At 39.1% G+C, this 16984-nt stretch overlaps 1 protein-coding gene and 1 long non-coding RNA gene across 8 annotated transcripts in view; one reads left to right on the forward strand and one right to left on the reverse strand.

Moving 5' to 3' along the window:
• Nucleotides 1-4278, reverse strand: part of Upp2 (uridine phosphorylase 2) — a 50406-nt gene extending 46128 nt beyond the window's left edge. For 5 of the 7 annotated variants that reach the window (XM_013518721.1, XM_013518724.1, XM_013518723.1 and 2 more), the window contains exons 1-3: nucleotides 3870-4277; nucleotides 3452-3484; nucleotides 2647-2751 (exon numbers count right to left, since the gene is read on the reverse strand). In XM_013518721.1, coding sequence (XP_013374175.1) covers nucleotides 2647-2751; nucleotides 3452-3484; nucleotides 3870-3988 — 257 coding nt within the window. In that variant the 5' untranslated portion in view covers nucleotides 3989-4277. Of the gene's footprint in view, nucleotides 1-2646; nucleotides 2752-3451; nucleotides 3822-3869 lie in introns of those variants that run through there. The other 2 variants (XM_013518725.1, XM_013518726.1) reach the window with 2 other exon arrangements.
• Nucleotides 4279-5608: 1330 nt separating this feature from the next.
• The window catches only part of LOC102012487, a 44024-nt gene continuing 32648 nt past the window's right edge, over nucleotides 5609-16984 (forward strand). Inside the window, exon 1 of the long non-coding RNA XR_262507.2 lies at nucleotides 5609-5850. This is a non-coding gene — a long non-coding RNA (uncharacterized LOC102012487). The remainder of the gene's footprint in view (nucleotides 5851-16984) is intronic.

Consider the following 16984-nt stretch of genomic DNA (forward strand, 5'->3'; position numbering starts at 1 on the left):
GCTTTTGCCGCTGAGCTAAATCCCCAGCCCTAGTCCTGGAAACTTTAGCTAGAGCAATTAGACAAGAGAAAGAAATAAAAGTAATAATTATAGGAAAGGAAGAAATTAAATTATAACTATTTGCAGATGACATAATACTCTACATATAAGACCAAAAACTCCACTAAGAAACTGCTAGACCTAACAAACAAATTCAGTAGCATAGGTGGACACAAAGTCAGCACTCAAAAATCAATAGCCTTCCTGTAAACAAATAACAAACTCACTGAGAGAAAAATTAGGGAAACAGCACTCCTTACTACAGCATCCACCAAAATGAAATATCTAGGAATCAATCTATTGAAGGATGTAAAAGACCTCTACCTTAAAAACTACAGTACTCTGAAAATGGAGATTGAAGAGGACATCAGAAAATGGAAAGATATCCTTTGCTCTTGGGTAGGAAAACCAGTATAGTGAAAATGGTTATACTTTCAAAACTGTTACACAGATTGAATGTAAGTCCAATAAAAATTCCAACAGCATATCTCATAGAATTGGAGAAAACAGTCCCACAATTCATTTGGAACCAGAAGAGACCTGGAGTAGCAAAGGCCATTCTGGGCAACAAGGATAAGGCCAGGGGCATCACAATCCCTGACTTGAAATTGTACTATAAAGCTATCATGATAAAACAGTATTATACTAGCAAAAAAAACAGAACTGAAGATCAATGGAACACACTAGAAGATGCAGAAACAACTCCAGACATACTCAGCCACCTTATCTTTGACAAAAGTGCCAAACACATTCACTGGAAGAAAGATAGCCTCTTTAATAAATGGTGCTGGAAAACGGGCTCTGCACATGCTAAAAATTAAAATTGGACATATATCTTTCACGATGCACTAAACTAAATTTGAAATGGATTAAAATCTAAATATTAAAACAGGAATATTCAATCTGTTGGAAGATAGAATAGATAAAACCCTTGAAAACATTGGTGTAGGCAAAGACTTCATGAATAAAACCCGGATTGCACAGGAACTATCACAAAAAATCAACAACTGGGATCTCATCTTATTAAAAAGCTTTTTGCACAGCAAGAGAAACCACCATCAGAGTAAAGAGACAATCCGCAATGTGGGGAAGAAAATGTTTGCCAGCTATTCCTCAGATGAAGGATTACTATCGAGAACATATAAAGAGCTCAAAAAAATCTGACCTCCCAAATTCAAAGACCCTATCCAAAACGGGCATTTGAGATGACTACACACTTCTCAGGTGAAGAAATGCAAACAGCAAATAAATATATGAAAAAATGTTCAACATCATTGATCATTTGAGAGATGCAAATTGAAACAACACTGAAATTCCATCTCACCCCAGGAAGAATGGTTATTATCAAGAAACCAACCAATAACAAATGCTGGAGGGGCTGTGGAGAAAAAGGAACCCTTCTCCACTGTTGGTGGGAGTGTAGACTAGTGCAACCACTGTGGAAATCAGTGTGGATGTTACTCAAAAAAAACTGGGATTGGGGGTCCCATTTGACCCAGCTATTTCCCTTCTGGGTATCGTCCCAGAATAATTAAAAACACTGTACCACAATGATATATGTACACTCATGTTTATAACAGCACAATTTGCTAGATCTTGCAAACAACCCAAATGCCCACCCACTGAAGAATGAATAAAAAAGATGTAGTCTTTTTGTTCAATGGAGTACTACTCAGCCACTGAGAATGATAAACTGGAGACTTTTATAGGTAAATGGATGCATCTAGAGATCATACTAATAAGTGAAATAAACCAGATGCACATGTGCAAACATTGTATCGTCTCCCTAGTGTGAGTAGCTGAAAGAGTAACTAAGATCCAAAATGTACAATAGATATTGTAAAATGAGAAGAAACTTCAAAAATGCAGAGAAACAGATGGGGGAATGGAGAAAAGAAGGAAGGGGAAAAAAATGAAATAAACAAAATATATATATATGTAGTTATACCACTAATTGACAGTTATGCCACTAATTTCTCTTAGTTCATTGAAAAGAAAGGTTTATGCTAATATTGTTTGGACAATTAAATGCAGATATCTTGTACTCTGAGTAACTAATTTAAAGATCATACAATAGTTAACAATGTATTAACCATTGTTACTCTCCCATTATCTTGTTTTGAATTTTTTTCTCTTTAAAAGAAAAAAGAAAAAGAAAAAATAGTAATTTATACTTCAAAATTCCTTTAAAAATAGATTTTTAACGTTTTCAGTACAAAAGAAAAGTTGAAGAGATGATGGACATTTTAATTGGTTTGACTGACATTTTCTGGAACATATATAGATCAAAACCTCATATTGTACCCAATAAATATGCACATTTATTATTTATTAATTAAAACTAAACAAAAATTTTAATTAAAAAAGGAAAGGCTGGTTTGGGAATTCATCCTAAAGTCAACCTCCCATGAATCTGGCTGTTACAGTACTTTGACCTTTCTAAAACATATAATTTTTACTAAATAAACTTGCATATACTATTTCATCACCAAACTTCCTTTGCATTTTCTTTCTTTTTCCTAACACATGGGATAAGGTTTTTTGGCAAACCACAAGTTATACTTTACAGTCAGTATTAAATATTGGTCACCAAAAATAAATGCTCACTGGGAAGAAATTGTTCCATTTTCCATTACTTTCATCTTCATACTTTTTTCTTTCTCTCTCTCCTTGACTTCCCCAAAGAAATGATGGGAGTGGGAGGAGCTCTGTCTGGTGTGGGCAAATGGAACATATTCTGAAATGCTGACATGATGACAGGACATTTCACACAATTCTCCGCAAAGCACAGGGAACTTGCAAAACTTCCTTAAGGCTCATGAAGATTAATGCTCTATTATGTTCTATGAACCTGGGGCAGAAATTGGAGCTGAATTTGCAGGCAGCTTGGGCAGATTTATGTCTACCCTTGAGATGAATAACATCCATGGTATTTTAGAAGTGAATTCAGTGCAAAGTCCATCACAAAGCATATGAAATCACTTCGTAATATGCTGCGACACAGTGAAATCTCTCATTAGCACTGGGAGGTCCTTTAATTAGTTCTCAGATGCAGCCCATCACCCTGGAATTAAAAGCTAAACTTCACAGTCAATTCAAGGCTCAACAACAATTCAAGGTTCATCTTCAATTTTTGCATGTTTTTGTGCCTTCTTTTGCCCCACTTTCTTAAACGAACCAAGTCTTTCCTGTGCCCCTCACAAGGAAGAACCAAGAAATGATTAATGCTATTGGGAAGAAAATCTGCATGGTTTCTGTCCTGATCTGCATTGTAAGCTGTATTCCATATGTGTTATTCCATCTGTCTAAAGTTAAGAAATGTATACAATGGTAGAAGGGCAATATCTGAGCATTTAATATACAATGCAAGGAATGTCTATCTGATCAAAAAATAAAAATGAAAATTACTCACCCATCATATGTATTCCTGTCAGGTCTCATGGATCTATTAGAAGCAGGTAAAATAGAAGCCATACTTTATATGTATATCAGTTAAAAAAAATACTGAAATTTGCTACTAAATTATAGATCTAATCATAATAATTCAGGTTCAAGTTAGAATGACACCTTCACTAAAAGGTGTTATGTTTTCTTCTGAAACTGTTAATGGAACTCTTTCCTTTCCATTCAAAACCACCTCTTGACATGGCCTTTTATACTACAGCCCAGTTCTCAGAGCACCATGTTCCCAAGAAGATAGGCTCCTTTTGAAGGTGTGGCACCCTGTATCTTTGAGCAGGTTGGTTAGCTTGTTAACTGATGACCACAGCACCTTTCCCTAATGTGTGACATTGGTCCCAGCGTGGGTCGTATGAGGTGCACAGACTTACTTGCTTTGAGACAGCTGTATACGGGTACAGGTCCTCTTTTGATTCACATGCTGATCCAGCAGATTATATAAAAAATGTGTCCAATACATGTGAGAACTTGCAGTTCCCAAACACTTCATGTTCCTATTCCCATCCCACCCCTCACCAGCTTGTTTTCATTCTTTGTGATCACAAGTAAGAAAAACAGCTAAAGTCAGGACCTCAAAATACCTTTTCATCCGAACTTTGCCCATTCACACAGAAAGGCCTAGTAATTAAACACACTTGTTTCCCAGGGCCTCTTCATTTAGTTAAACTTTAGGTTGCCTTCAAAATCCACTAAACCATCTGTCTTGGTGTCAATCCAAGTAGAATAATGAATTATAGCCTAATATATTTGGGAAATAGTCCTTTAAAAAATCTATTAATTTGCTGCTTGTGATGACACTTCTCACCTTTCACTTTGGGAGGGACGTGGTTTGGACTGAAAGGCATCTTTATCCTGATCCATTATTTTCTGGCTCCCATGAAAATCAGCTGTAGTTATATGCTGGTGAGAGTTTCCAGAGCATTAGTGTCATGGCTTCCAAGCAAATTAGAACCAAAAATGTTTATAAATGACAAGTAGAAGCAAATGTCAGGCATTGTACTGTCTGCATGGATTTCTCTTTAGGAATATACATAGCAGTCGGGAACCAAATGTCCGTGTCTTAGCTGGGGTCTCCAGTTATAAGCTGTTCCACTTCCTGGTGATAGTTATTCTTGGGAAGCTCCTCAGATTCCATGCCAGCCGCTTTCGGTCATCTTGCGAGCCAGCAAAGTTTTCAGAATGGGAAGGAAAGAGAATAGGGATGTCTACGTTAGGAAGTCATTGTAGCCTGAATTTTGTTATTATTGCTTTAAAAAGAGACATTTTCACTTTTGCTCAAAATACCAAAAAGTCCCTGAGGAAACTTATTTTGGAAAAGGTAATGACAAGTATGAGGCAAAATCAGCTTTTTCCACTTGAGACAGTGATTCTTCCTGTTTGCAATTTATAATAATAAGTATGTAGGGGGCTGGGGATTTAGCTCAACGGCAAAGCGTCTGCCTGGCAAGCGCAAGGTCGTGAGTTTGGTTCCCGGTACCGGAGAAAAACAAAACAAAAAATAATAATAATAATAATAAGTATGTCTTTTACCTCGTGACTCGCCTCAAGCTGCTCTCCCTCTGCTCTTCCTCAACAACCACTGGCAACTTCTGCACCATGCCCACCAAGTGCCCCGGGACTTGCGCACCTTTATTTGGTACCTGTGCCATATCTCTGCATTTATCATTAGGGTATAATGAGGAGGACCACCAGTTCCAGTCTGGCATTTACTACTGCCCCTGATAAGTGAAAATGTTAGTTAATCAGGTAAGTGTTAGGCAATTACTTACCCCGGTGAATTAATTAGAGTAACATATCTGTTTCCAGTGCAGGTTTTGTCAGCCAATGACCTTGGTCCTGAGACAGTGCCAAATGGTGCCAGGTAAGCTGTACAGGCTCTGTACACCAACTCCCTCAGACATTCAGATGGATGGTCATCACTTGAGTGAAACTCAAAACAGTCATACTTAGTCTATAAAAATAGAGCGTGAATTAATGTCTTCTGAGCAATCTAATGCTACTCTTCCCAGTTTCAGTGTTCTGAAGGCTCAGTCTGACTCTTACGGCAGGTTATTTCTTGACTTTTTTTTTTTTTTGATAGACTACTTTGCAAAAGGCCAGTCACCTCAGCAGCTGGGGAAAGGTTTTATTTTTAGAAAGCAGGCACACAGGAGTACACAAGGCCAACTCAGGGTCAGCCACAGGGTGTTTTGCCAAAAAGGCTGTGGGCCAGCAGGGCCGTGTGACTCAGCCCAGCCTTGTGGTCAGGAGGGTCCTGCACCAGCCCATCAGATCTACGCTCCTCCACAACGTCTGGACTTCGAAGATACACTTCACTTCCCCCTTCCTCCCCGCAGTGCCTCTCATCCCATGGTAAGTTTCTGTCTGGTTCAATTCTGCCTCTGAACTCCTGACACTGGAGTCCTGATGTGCAACTAAATGGCACTAGGTCTCCCCACCAGTTGGCATAATTTCCGCAGAGTCTGTGAGACTTAACATGTGGAGTAGCACCATCCCCACCCCCTGACAATGCTCTTACCACTCTGGGGAGGGGCATGGCTAAGTCTGGAGCTCTCAGAAACTTCCTGGGCATCTGTGTGCTGGGGGAGTGATAAACTCTGAGAGAGCTTGAGACCTCTTGTGCCTGCTTAAAAGGAATCTTCTCTCCAGTGGGGAAGAGCAATGAGAGGTAAAGAACATGCCAGGCACTATGCAAACTTCGCAAGAGGCACCAAAGTCAGACTGGGAGACACAGGCTGCTTCTAGGATGGTGTGACACCTAGGACGAGTCCTGAAGAAGGATGCAGCCCTGAAGACCACTGCTTGCATGAGGATGAGCTGCACAAGAGAGGCCCCAGGGATCGATGTGTAAAATGCAGACAGGTCACAAAGAGTATCACATTTAGGGAACTTTTACCAGTTCTGTGAGGTTTTTATTCTCAAGTATTTACACCAGAATTTCTCAGATGGCTCTTTGGTACAGTTCAGGTTTCCAGATTTCTGGTATTCAAAAAATAAATAATAACCAAAACAGTTTCACTAATTATAAATAGTTCACTGTAAATATTTACATTTCATGAACAGCTATTTTAAGTCTCTTAATAATTCAGTTTAACTGTGGACTGTGGTGGCACACTTCTGTAATCCCAGCACAAGGGAGGTTGAGGCAGGAGGATCACTTCGAGTTTGATGCCAACCTGGGCTACAAAGTGAACTCAGGGCCAGCTTGAACTACATAGCAAGACCCTGTCTCAAAACCCAAAGGGAAAAAAATAGTTAAAATTCAGTTTAACTGTGCTATCCACAATTCATTACTGGGTTTATTTTTTTAATTCTTAGTTCATCATATACTTTAATGGAACACAAATTAAAAAGTACCTTAATGTCTGCCCCCTTTCAGCCCTGTCATCTGTGGGTGCATGTAGTCTAATTAGGACTACATTGCCTCCAACCACCACCGCATCTCCCCACCCCCAGTCCACTGGCCTATGGGGTTAAGAACCTTTCCGTGAGGCCAAGCCATGGGTTTTTTCTCTTTTCCTGAACCAATCCCTTTGTATCTAGGGCTCACACACACACACAACTCCAGCATCAATACCCTAGGGAAACAGGGTTGGTGTGCACAACAGTCCTTTATGTCATCCCCATTTGTGACAGGTCTTGCAGAGTGGGAGTGGGGTACCAGAACCTGACCCTTCCATAATGGACTCCCCTGACTCCACTACTGGCTTGAAAGTGCAGCAAATGTACCTTGAGCTAACCATTCCAATACTTTGCAGAATGTTTATCTTTTCATTTATTCACTCAATAAATATTAACTGAGTATACATCATATCCCTAAAGGTGTAGGAAATACTGGAAGTAAATGAATAAACAAAACAGTTCCTGCTTCTCTGATTTCTTCTGCTAAAATATTGACATTCCATGAGTAGGGAAGCTACAACTTACCAAACTCTCAGACTTTCTCTACGTTGAAATATATTTAGTAAGTGTGTCTTTGGCAGACTCTTCTTCATGTCAAGTGATAAAGCCTTTTTGGGTCTTTTGATCTTTCTTGAAGTAGCCATTTTCTAATACAAACATTGTAACTGCCTCTAATCCTTTATGGAAAAGGAGAGCTATTTAATAACACACAATTCTGCCCGTGTGGTGGAGTAATCTCAGCTACTCAGGAGGTTGAGACAGAAGAATCTCAAGCTTTAGGTCAGCCTGGACAACTCAGTGAGGCACTGTCTCAAAATAAAAAGGGCTCAATACTCTCTGGATTCAATCACTAGTACCACAAAAAAAGAAATAAGAAATAAAGCCCCTTATTCCTCTTTTGTAGTATAGATGTGCTAGAGCTTAGCATTAGTAACTATATGTGCAAAGAAAATGCACCTCATTTTCTACCCAGGTAATCTTCCTCACTATACCCATCTTCCTTGGAGTTTGAGCAGAAGATGGTGACTTCAAACTTACCAATTAAATTAACCATATCCTTACATATTTGATCACAGTCTCATTGAACCATTTTCTTTCAGGTCTTTGTTATGTCGATCTGATTCCCTTCTTCTGCCCACTGCTCCTATCTGTGATGACATCTTCCAAATAGAGTAGGTAGGAAGGGGTTTCCTGGATTTCTCCACAATGAGGAAGAGCAGCACTCCTGGGTCTCTATGCTCGGTTCCTTGCACAGTCCTTTCGCTCTACTATGAGGGGGCTGGCTCTGCACTGTCCTGCTCAGGGAGGGATCTGTGGCTCTCCGGGTGTGATCTCCTGAACAGGTTCTCCAAGGTGCAGCAAAGCCCATCCAGGTTTACCGGAGCATGACTCTGGCCCTCTCCCCACTGTGTGGGATGTGGGTCTTTCCTGGAGCCTTTCAGCCTCTGCTGAGTTATGTGGAAGGATGTGGTCCCCGGCTCCAGGGTTCTCAGGCTGAGCTACACCTTGCTGGATCTGTATAGTAGCAGCCTGTTCCGTGGAGTTCACCTCCAAGGGTGAATGGTAACCAAAGGCTTTTGTCTGCTTGTCCTGCTTCTTCTGCACTCTCAGTCTCAAACCAGAAGGTGAGACTTGCTTTGTACTTTTTCTCTGTGCCTTACTTAAACTTCCTTTAAATTATGTCCTGAATTTTCCCTGGCTTCTAGCAATCTAAATCTTCTGGTTCCCTAGACCTAGGTTTTGATGTGTTGATAAAGCACAACCATATCCAGAATCTTCATTTTTGCTTCACATTGCTTTCCTAAGAACTCGAAATTCCTACTCAAAGAATCCCAATTAATTCCCTCCTCCAGTTCTATCCCCAGCAGACAGACAGGAATGTGGACTGTGAAAAAGGCCGTGATCACAGACAGGAGCTTAGTTACACGTTCCAAATGTATTAGATCCATCATAAACTACTATGAGCAATGAGGAACGGCACCCCTAATACAAATGTTATGATGTTGCGGTGTTTGAACTGTTCTTCTTTTAGGTGTTTTCCTTTTCATGGTTCTGTTATGCAGGGCTCTGTCTGTGCTGGACTCATCCAAGCAGGGCCAAACAGCGGGGCGGCAGGAGAAGCCCTTGCCAAGAGAAAGTTCCTCGGAGGGTGAACCTAGTGGGGACTGAAAAATCTTAGTGTGCCCCTCCTCTTACTTCTCTGAGGGTGTTTCTTACTGAAATTTACCCCACAGAGTGACCTGAGGTTAAATGTATTGTTCTCTAATAACCGACCCAGACAACTGTGAAAGCCAGCACTGCCCAGCGGCAACTCAAGCGCCGGATCAACGGAGAGGTTTATGGCTGAAAATGCTGGACTTCAGAATATGCTTGGGTTAAAATTCTACCATTTTTCTGTTCTTGCTACCTAAGAAAAGAAAATGTGAGATGCAGGGTGTTAGACAAAAACTAAAGAAAAGCTATTATATTGGAAATAAAACATGATGAGTATAAATCAATACAGTACCAGTAAGGAATAAAAATTAAATTTTTTTTATGTTAAAAAAAATGGCCACACTCAGCTGAAACTAGAACTCTTAAGGACAAGGAAAAATAATTAAAAGGACAAAATAATTTCATTAACACCAGTGATGAATTCAAGCTTCAGACTAAGGGGTCCCCACGCAGTGTCTCATTGAATCCTCACAAGCCAGTGAAATGAGTATCACTATTTCCGAAACTTCAGATGAGGAAATTGAAGCTACACAAGCTGAATGAGGTGCCTGGGATCCTACAGTGCGTGACCCAAGATTAGAATTCAGAACCAGTCTCTCAGCTACAAAGCCCTGCAAACCCTCTCCACTTCGCCACTGCTGGTCACGCGGAGTCTGCCGGGGAGTCCAGAAAGGCGGCGCCAAGCGGGGCGGGAATTTGGCCTGAGTCATGAAGGCGAAGTAGCCCCCGGTCTTTAGGAGCAGTTCAGTGCAACACTTTCTCCGCGGGTCCGGAGGTTGCTGATTTCATCCACCCATGCGAAAAGAGGCTATGGCTGCGCGGTTGTGCGAGTGAGCTATCTGAAAGCTGAGGAAGACAGTGGCCCCATTAAAGTGATGGTCCAGTCTTAAAGCTGATTTCAAAAACATCTCATTGCACAATTTTAAATTAATCTTCAAAATGTGCCGTATGTGTACTTTATATTTCACTCACTTCAGGCTCATCATTTCCTATGATTTTACCCAAAAGGGCCATCTTCAACGTGTCTGCACCTGAGTGGCCCCTAAAAGGTGTATTAAAAGGCACAGATAATCCAAGGAAAGTGGACAGAACTTTAATGAAATCATTCTTTTTAAAAATTGTATTAAATATGACACAATGTTAACAGTTGTTAAATTTGTGTGATATGTACACAAGCACCTATTATATCTATATATTTTTTATGTTTGAAATATAATTACAAATTTTAAATATAGTATCTAACAGTGACATGCAGCACCAACAATCGTTGCAAAAACAGAAAATAAGATACAAAGTCAAGGTGAAGTGTTAAAAGAATCACACTTAAAAGGTCTCAGCATAACTAAAGTGAAGCATTAACCAAAATGTGCATGTGACCAAGATTGCATAACCAAGGGTTTCTAATTCTCTAGAAAAGAATTAATGTTTAACCGATGGATTGCACTTAGTGGTGTTGAAAGAATGCCATAAAACACACTGTTCTCTTTCACTTAATTTAAACCCCAATTAGAAACAAGCAGCTTTAAAATTTCATGACTTTGGAGGACCTGGAATTTACCACCTTAAGAAGGATTGGCTGTATTTCTCCATCTGAGCTCTCAAGGGCAGGGCAGGAATAAAGCTAGGTGTGTGGGGAAGACGGGGTGTAGTGCTTAGCTAGTGGTTAGAACTGAACCTTTCTTGAGTTTAAAGAAAACTCGCCTGCTGACCTTTCAGTGTGGTGCTTGCCAGATTCTAAGAGCTGCTTCTTAGCTGCAGGCTGATTTCCCAGGGTACCTCGCGGCCGGTCAAGGGCACCTTAACCTGGGGCTGAAAGGCAAACATGGCTTTGATGGCTGAGCCTGGGTCCCTGGAAAGTGAGCCACAGGCAGCCGGCGTCTGAGAAACAGAGAGAGGAAGGGGTTGGGGTCTCTATACCTGCTTCCAGGGCACACTCCAGTGTCTTAACTTCCTCCCACCAGGCCCTACCTCTGAATAGCACCACGGGCTGGCAACCAAACCTTTGACAGAATAGACTCTGAAGGTCACGCACTTCTGCTGTCGTTACAGCAGCATGCCCAGGCTATCTCCTGGAGGATGAGGCACTTGTGGAACCAAGACCGGTCACTCCAGTCACTAGCTGAATCCAGCCTAAATCAGCCAACAGCCACTTAGCACCAGGAAGCGAGCAAGCTCAGCCAAGGTCGGCAAAGCCCCTGCCACCTCTGCTGGTGCCATGCACATGAGTGAGAAAGTCTGTGCCTCTGAGGTCCCGTGACACTAGCATTATTGTAGCAGTAGATACTGATATACTAGTCATTGAGGATTTTGTTTCAATAATTTTTTTCATTTGTAGGCATGCCAATTTTTACTTTTTCAAATTTATTCTTTTTAAATGATGTGTTATTCTTTCTACATATATCTATTCTGTTGTCTACTTAATAATTTTGAACAGCTACTTTATAACTTCTATCAGATAGTTTATTAGCTCAAGATCTTATGAGTGTTAATCTTTTGGCTTGTTATTTTTTGATGAAGGGTTTTTTCCTTGCTTTATACCTATAATTCTTATTTTTTAGTCCACACTTGTTTTTCTCTGTGGGATCCAGTACAGTATATACTGGTTCTTCATAGTGTTGTGTTTATTTCTTCTGGAGGCTCCAAGTATGTCTCCAGTCTAGGACCAGTTTTGTATTAATGTCTTAATCTTCTAAAGATTTTAGTACAGTGCAGTAGCATAAATTATTATTCTACAGCTGCACATGACATTTATTTCAAAGACTTTTTTTTTTTTGTATCTACATTTGCTAACACAGACAAGTTTTCAAGACTGCCTATGGGGATGTTTAATCCTCTTTCACCAAAGATACAAAATTTCCAAGGTCTGGGCAAGGGCAAGGGTCTCAGGCCCAACCACATCCTCCTTCAGGCCAGAACCATGTGCACACACCCACCAAAACCTCAGCATCTTGGGTGTAAAGACTGACCCCAAGTCTGATGCCCTCTGGGTCATGATAACATTGGCTCATGAGCTTAGAGTCTTCAGTTCTAAAACTTGTGGTTGTGTCTCATTCCTTAAGTCTCACCCATGTTAAGCTTTACACTATATTCCTTTTATTTGTTGGGAAATTTATTTGTGTGGCTCAATGTGCCATCTTGCTGGCACATGTTTTGTTTAATAAACAAAAATAATACTCCAAATAATTAGAAAGGGAATTTTTAAACTGACCTGGTTCTTAAGGAAAAGAAAAATATTCAGTATACATAGAAAATGGTAGCAGACACAAGATTCTCTTTAAAATAACCTTGACTTTTGTTAAACATTAAAAATAGCTTCTATCTTTTTTAAGCTCTAAAGAATTCACATAAGCAGTTTTGGACATACAATTACGTTTTTCTAAAATCAGTATTTCACACATTTTTGCTATGTACTGTTATTTAACTTACAAGAATATATCCATTCCTTTATTTTCCCAGTAACTCTTGAATCTTATTCCTATAACTCATTTGAGGTGTAAGAGTACTGCAAATCAGCATTTGGAAAGATGCAGGCATGGCACAGTATATTTTTTAATATTAAATTTTACTTGTAAATAGTTTAAAGTAAATGAGTTTAAATGGATTATTCTGAAAAATTACAAGATACGCTTTTTAACAACGTGAGTTTTTGGACATGTTTCCTCTCCTTTCAGAGCCTGTCGGGTGGGAGAAGCTCAAAGGAACAAAGAGTAGAGAAGGAGAGATGCACACATGAATTCCAGTTCCCTCCCGGCTTCTTTACCTTAATCACTTTTCCATTCCCTAATCAAGGCACAGTCAGGTGGAGAAAATATAGGGACTGGTTTTTTTGTTTCAGTTTTTTTTTTTTTTTTTTGGTGTGTGGAGGGGATATTCATTATAATTCTCTTTCAAGGCAGGAAAACTATTTCCAAAGTTTGGTTCATTCAAATTTGAGCTGAGCTAGCCAGGAAAAAGAACGATGGCTTTAATAAGCTTAAAGATAGTTGAGCACCAAAATGTAGAAATAGGCCAACAATATAGCACATGAGGTATTGTTCTTGAGTAGGATCAGTGTGTGGATAAATGGAAAGTAACTGTATTCAGAGAAAGGCCACACTGTGGTTCTGGAAGGGGTAGGGAACAGTAACCACTTTTCCATCACAGAATCAAATGCTACTTGTTTCAAAGTGCTAGACCAGCAAACCACTCCAAAAGAGGCAAGGCAGTGAACTGAAAATATTACTGTTTTTAAGCCAAAAGTGCTTATATATCATTGGGCAAGCTCATTGTCTTTCCACACTTTAATTTTGTTTGCATCCAAATATAGATAACAGTAATTGCCATGCAGGGGAACTGGGAAGATTAAAAGGGAAAATTTATATTAAATATCTTGTTTATAAGACACACAATAAAGGACGACAATAACTATTTTAATATTGCTTATTATCTGTATGTATTCTTTTTAAAAAATTATGAGACCTTGAAATGAAGAAATGTTAAATACTCTGTAGTTTATGGACCTGAATCTCTTAATCAAATAAGAAGGCTCCAAATGTGAGATTCCAGGAGAGCTGGATCTAAAGTCAAGGAAATTTATGTGGTCGGGTGAATCTAAGCCCTGGAGCATCAGACATCAGTCACAGAAGTCGATTACACTGAATGGCCTGAATGACTCTGCAAATGGTGCCTGACAGCCAGGAAAGGGACCCCACAGAAGAACATCTCTAAACACAACTAGCTCTCTATTTACTCACACTAATTATGCAAAAGAAGAAAAAATGAGGCAGCGGGAAGCTCACTCCTCTCTCAGTGACTCTGAGTAATTTGAGCTCATCGCACGTTACTCTGAAAGACACACCCTCACTGCTGGCAAGCAGGAACAGCGGCAGGTCAGGGAGAGATTACTGAAAAGCTCCATTAAAAAAATTGTCCTTAAAATGCATGTGGGAGAAATATGTACGTTGAGAAAATTATTGAGTGAAATGGATTGGGTTTGGCATGATTTAATAAGCTTATTTGTCTTGTTTTCCTAAATCTGTCCTGTGATGAGAAAGGCTTTGTGCATGTGATCTTGTTTCCTCTTTAGAACAGCCCTATGATGTGGATATTTTTATTTTAAGAAATTGTTAGACTACTTTCCATAGACCCCACAGGTGATAAGCAGTCCATATTTCTCTGATGCTAAGTTCTACTTTCCCCAACCTTGCTCATTCTATCTGAGCAGAATACCTAGGCCCAAATTTTTATAATTTGAATATCTTTTAAGACAACATGCAAATAGTTGCTTAATTGATAGTCTTGGTGAATAATGTCAATATAGCAGAAAGGAAAGGCTATGGATCTAAAATAGCAGGATTCTGGTCCCAGCTGCAAAATTAACTGACAGTTCAATCATGAGGAAATTATACTCCTTTTCAAGTTCCCAGGTATTTCCTCTATTAAGTAAGGGTGGATGGTTACTACTTCACTCAAACCAATAGAACTGAACATATATTGTAAGGAATGGTGATTTGTGGGTAGGGAGGGAGAGATAACTTGTCAGGAATAGGTAGGGATGTTCTATCTCAGTGGAAAAGTTGCTGCAAACTCCAAGGTATTTCATTTGGTTTGAAGAGTGAGATGGAATCCATGCAGTCATTCAAACAAGAAAAAGTTTGATATAAAGAGTTGTTACCTATTAGACTAACAAGGAATTGGCCAGGAAAAAGTGATCTCTCAGTGCAGAAATAGCAGATACGAGGGTCACCACTACCCCAAAGCCTGAGAAAGAGCATCCAGATGGACTTCTCGGAAATCTTCCTTGTATGGGGTCAGGGAAAGCTGTTCAAAGAGAGGCGTCTTTGACACCTCAGTAGAGAGATTTTGCTGCAAAAGTGCCCCAAGGGCTCTGGGGAAGCTTCTGGACACAATCCACTGTAGGAGCCAGAACTACAGATACTACGCCCAGTGCAGGAGCTGGATGTCTAAGCGGCCATGCATGGTGTAGGACCTGAGTGCTGGAGAAGCTGTGTAGCTATAGGAGCCACAGATAGCTGCCAGAGAGCTCGCTGGATGAAGAGGCTGCACATTTTCCCACAAGGGTCTCTCCAGTAACGACCAGCATAGCTTAACACTGTGCCCAGTGGCAAAGCAAAACTAAAGAGCTCAACTTAATTTTCACAAAGCAAGCAAAAAGGGAAAATTTGGAGCCAAATCAGTAATTTATACAGATCTTATCTTAGAAGTCCTTTAAGGGCATGTTGTTGTGGTCAGGTAGTTAAGGAGATGGGCTTGAAATTCACTGGGGTCTCCCTACATAGGTTGGAACCTCCTGACTATGCAGAAGTGTTTTCTTTGAAGGTATTTAAAAGAAAGATGTCACTGAGTGTGCTGGCACACATCTGCAATCCTAGCACTTAGGAGGCTGAGCCGAGAGGATTTCAGAAAGGTCAAAATCAACCTGAACTGATTAGTGAGACACTGCCTCAACCTCCCCCCAAAAAATAGAAAAAAAAAAAAAAAGAAGTCCTTAAAGGTACTACTAGAATATTTGTACATCTGCTAAATAAGTTCAACAAAGTGGTAAAATTCAAAAATCAACATACAAAAATCAGTAACTTCCTTGTACACAAATAACAAACTCATTTAGAAAAAAATCAGAAAAACAATTCCTTTCACAATAGCTTTTAAAAAAAAAACTAACTGAGAAGATGGAAAGACCTCCCATATTCATGGATCAGTAGAATTAATATTGTTTAAAGGCCTATATTTCCAAAGTTGATCTACAGTCCAATGCAGTACCCATCAAAATACCAATGACATTCTTCACAAAACCATAAAAAATTCTAAAACTCATATTGAAGTACAAAATACTCATAATAGCCAAAGTAAGATAAAACAAAAAGAACAACACTGGAGGCATCACAATTCCTGATTTCAAAATATATTTCAAAGCCATATTAACAAAACAGCATGATACATAAGAACATTCATAATTAAATGGATGCAATTTGAAAACATAACATTGAATGAAATACATAAGATACACATGCTTAAATATTGCATGGTTTCTCTTATTTGAGAATATATATAGGTAGAGAGAGAGAGAAAAGGAAGATAGATGAATAGAAGTAGGGAAAAATTCAAATAATTCCCCAAACTACCTATTCCATTATTTCAAAAGTATTTTAATATATAGGTTAATATGTTTCTTTTATACTACTAGTTTCTCTTAGTTCATTTTTTAAAAAAGTTTGTGCTATTATCGTTTGTTTCTTCTTCACAAAAGAGAATCTTATTGTCTATGTCTTGAACTCTGAATAAATGCATTAAAAATAATGGTAGTGTAACTATGTTATTCTCTTATTATCTTGTTATGAAATTTTATCTTCATAAAATAAAAGCAGACATACAGCTCAATGGAATAAACTAGAAGACACAAAAATAAACATATGCAACTAATGTCATCTGTTTCTTGACAAAGGAGCCAAAAACATAAGTTGGAGAAGAGACAGTCTCTTTTAACAAACAGTGCTAGGAAAACTGGTTATCTATATGAACGTAGAGGATTGAAACTAGATCCCTATCTCTTGTCCTATACAAAAATCAACTCAATATGGAACAAAGATTTAAATATAAGACCTGAATCTTTGAAACTGGTGTAAAAGAAATAGAGGAAACACTTCAAGATACAAGTACAGGCAATGATATCCTGAATCAGACTCAAATAGCTCAGGAACTAGTAGTAAAAATCAACAAATTGGACTGAATAAAATTTGCTTTCTTCACAGCAAAGGAAACAATCAACAGATTGAAAGGAACTTATGTAGTAGGAGTAAATAATTGTCAACTACTTTTCCAACAAGATTAATATTTAGAACATATAAAGAACTCAAAAATCTTAACACCAAAA

Source organism: Chinchilla lanigera, unplaced genomic scaffold (genome assembly GCF_000276665.1).
Source record: "Chinchilla lanigera isolate Chin_1 unplaced genomic scaffold, ChiLan1.0 scaffold00048, whole genome shotgun sequence".
Classification (NCBI taxonomy): Eukaryota; Metazoa; Chordata; class Mammalia; order Rodentia; family Chinchillidae; genus Chinchilla; species Chinchilla lanigera.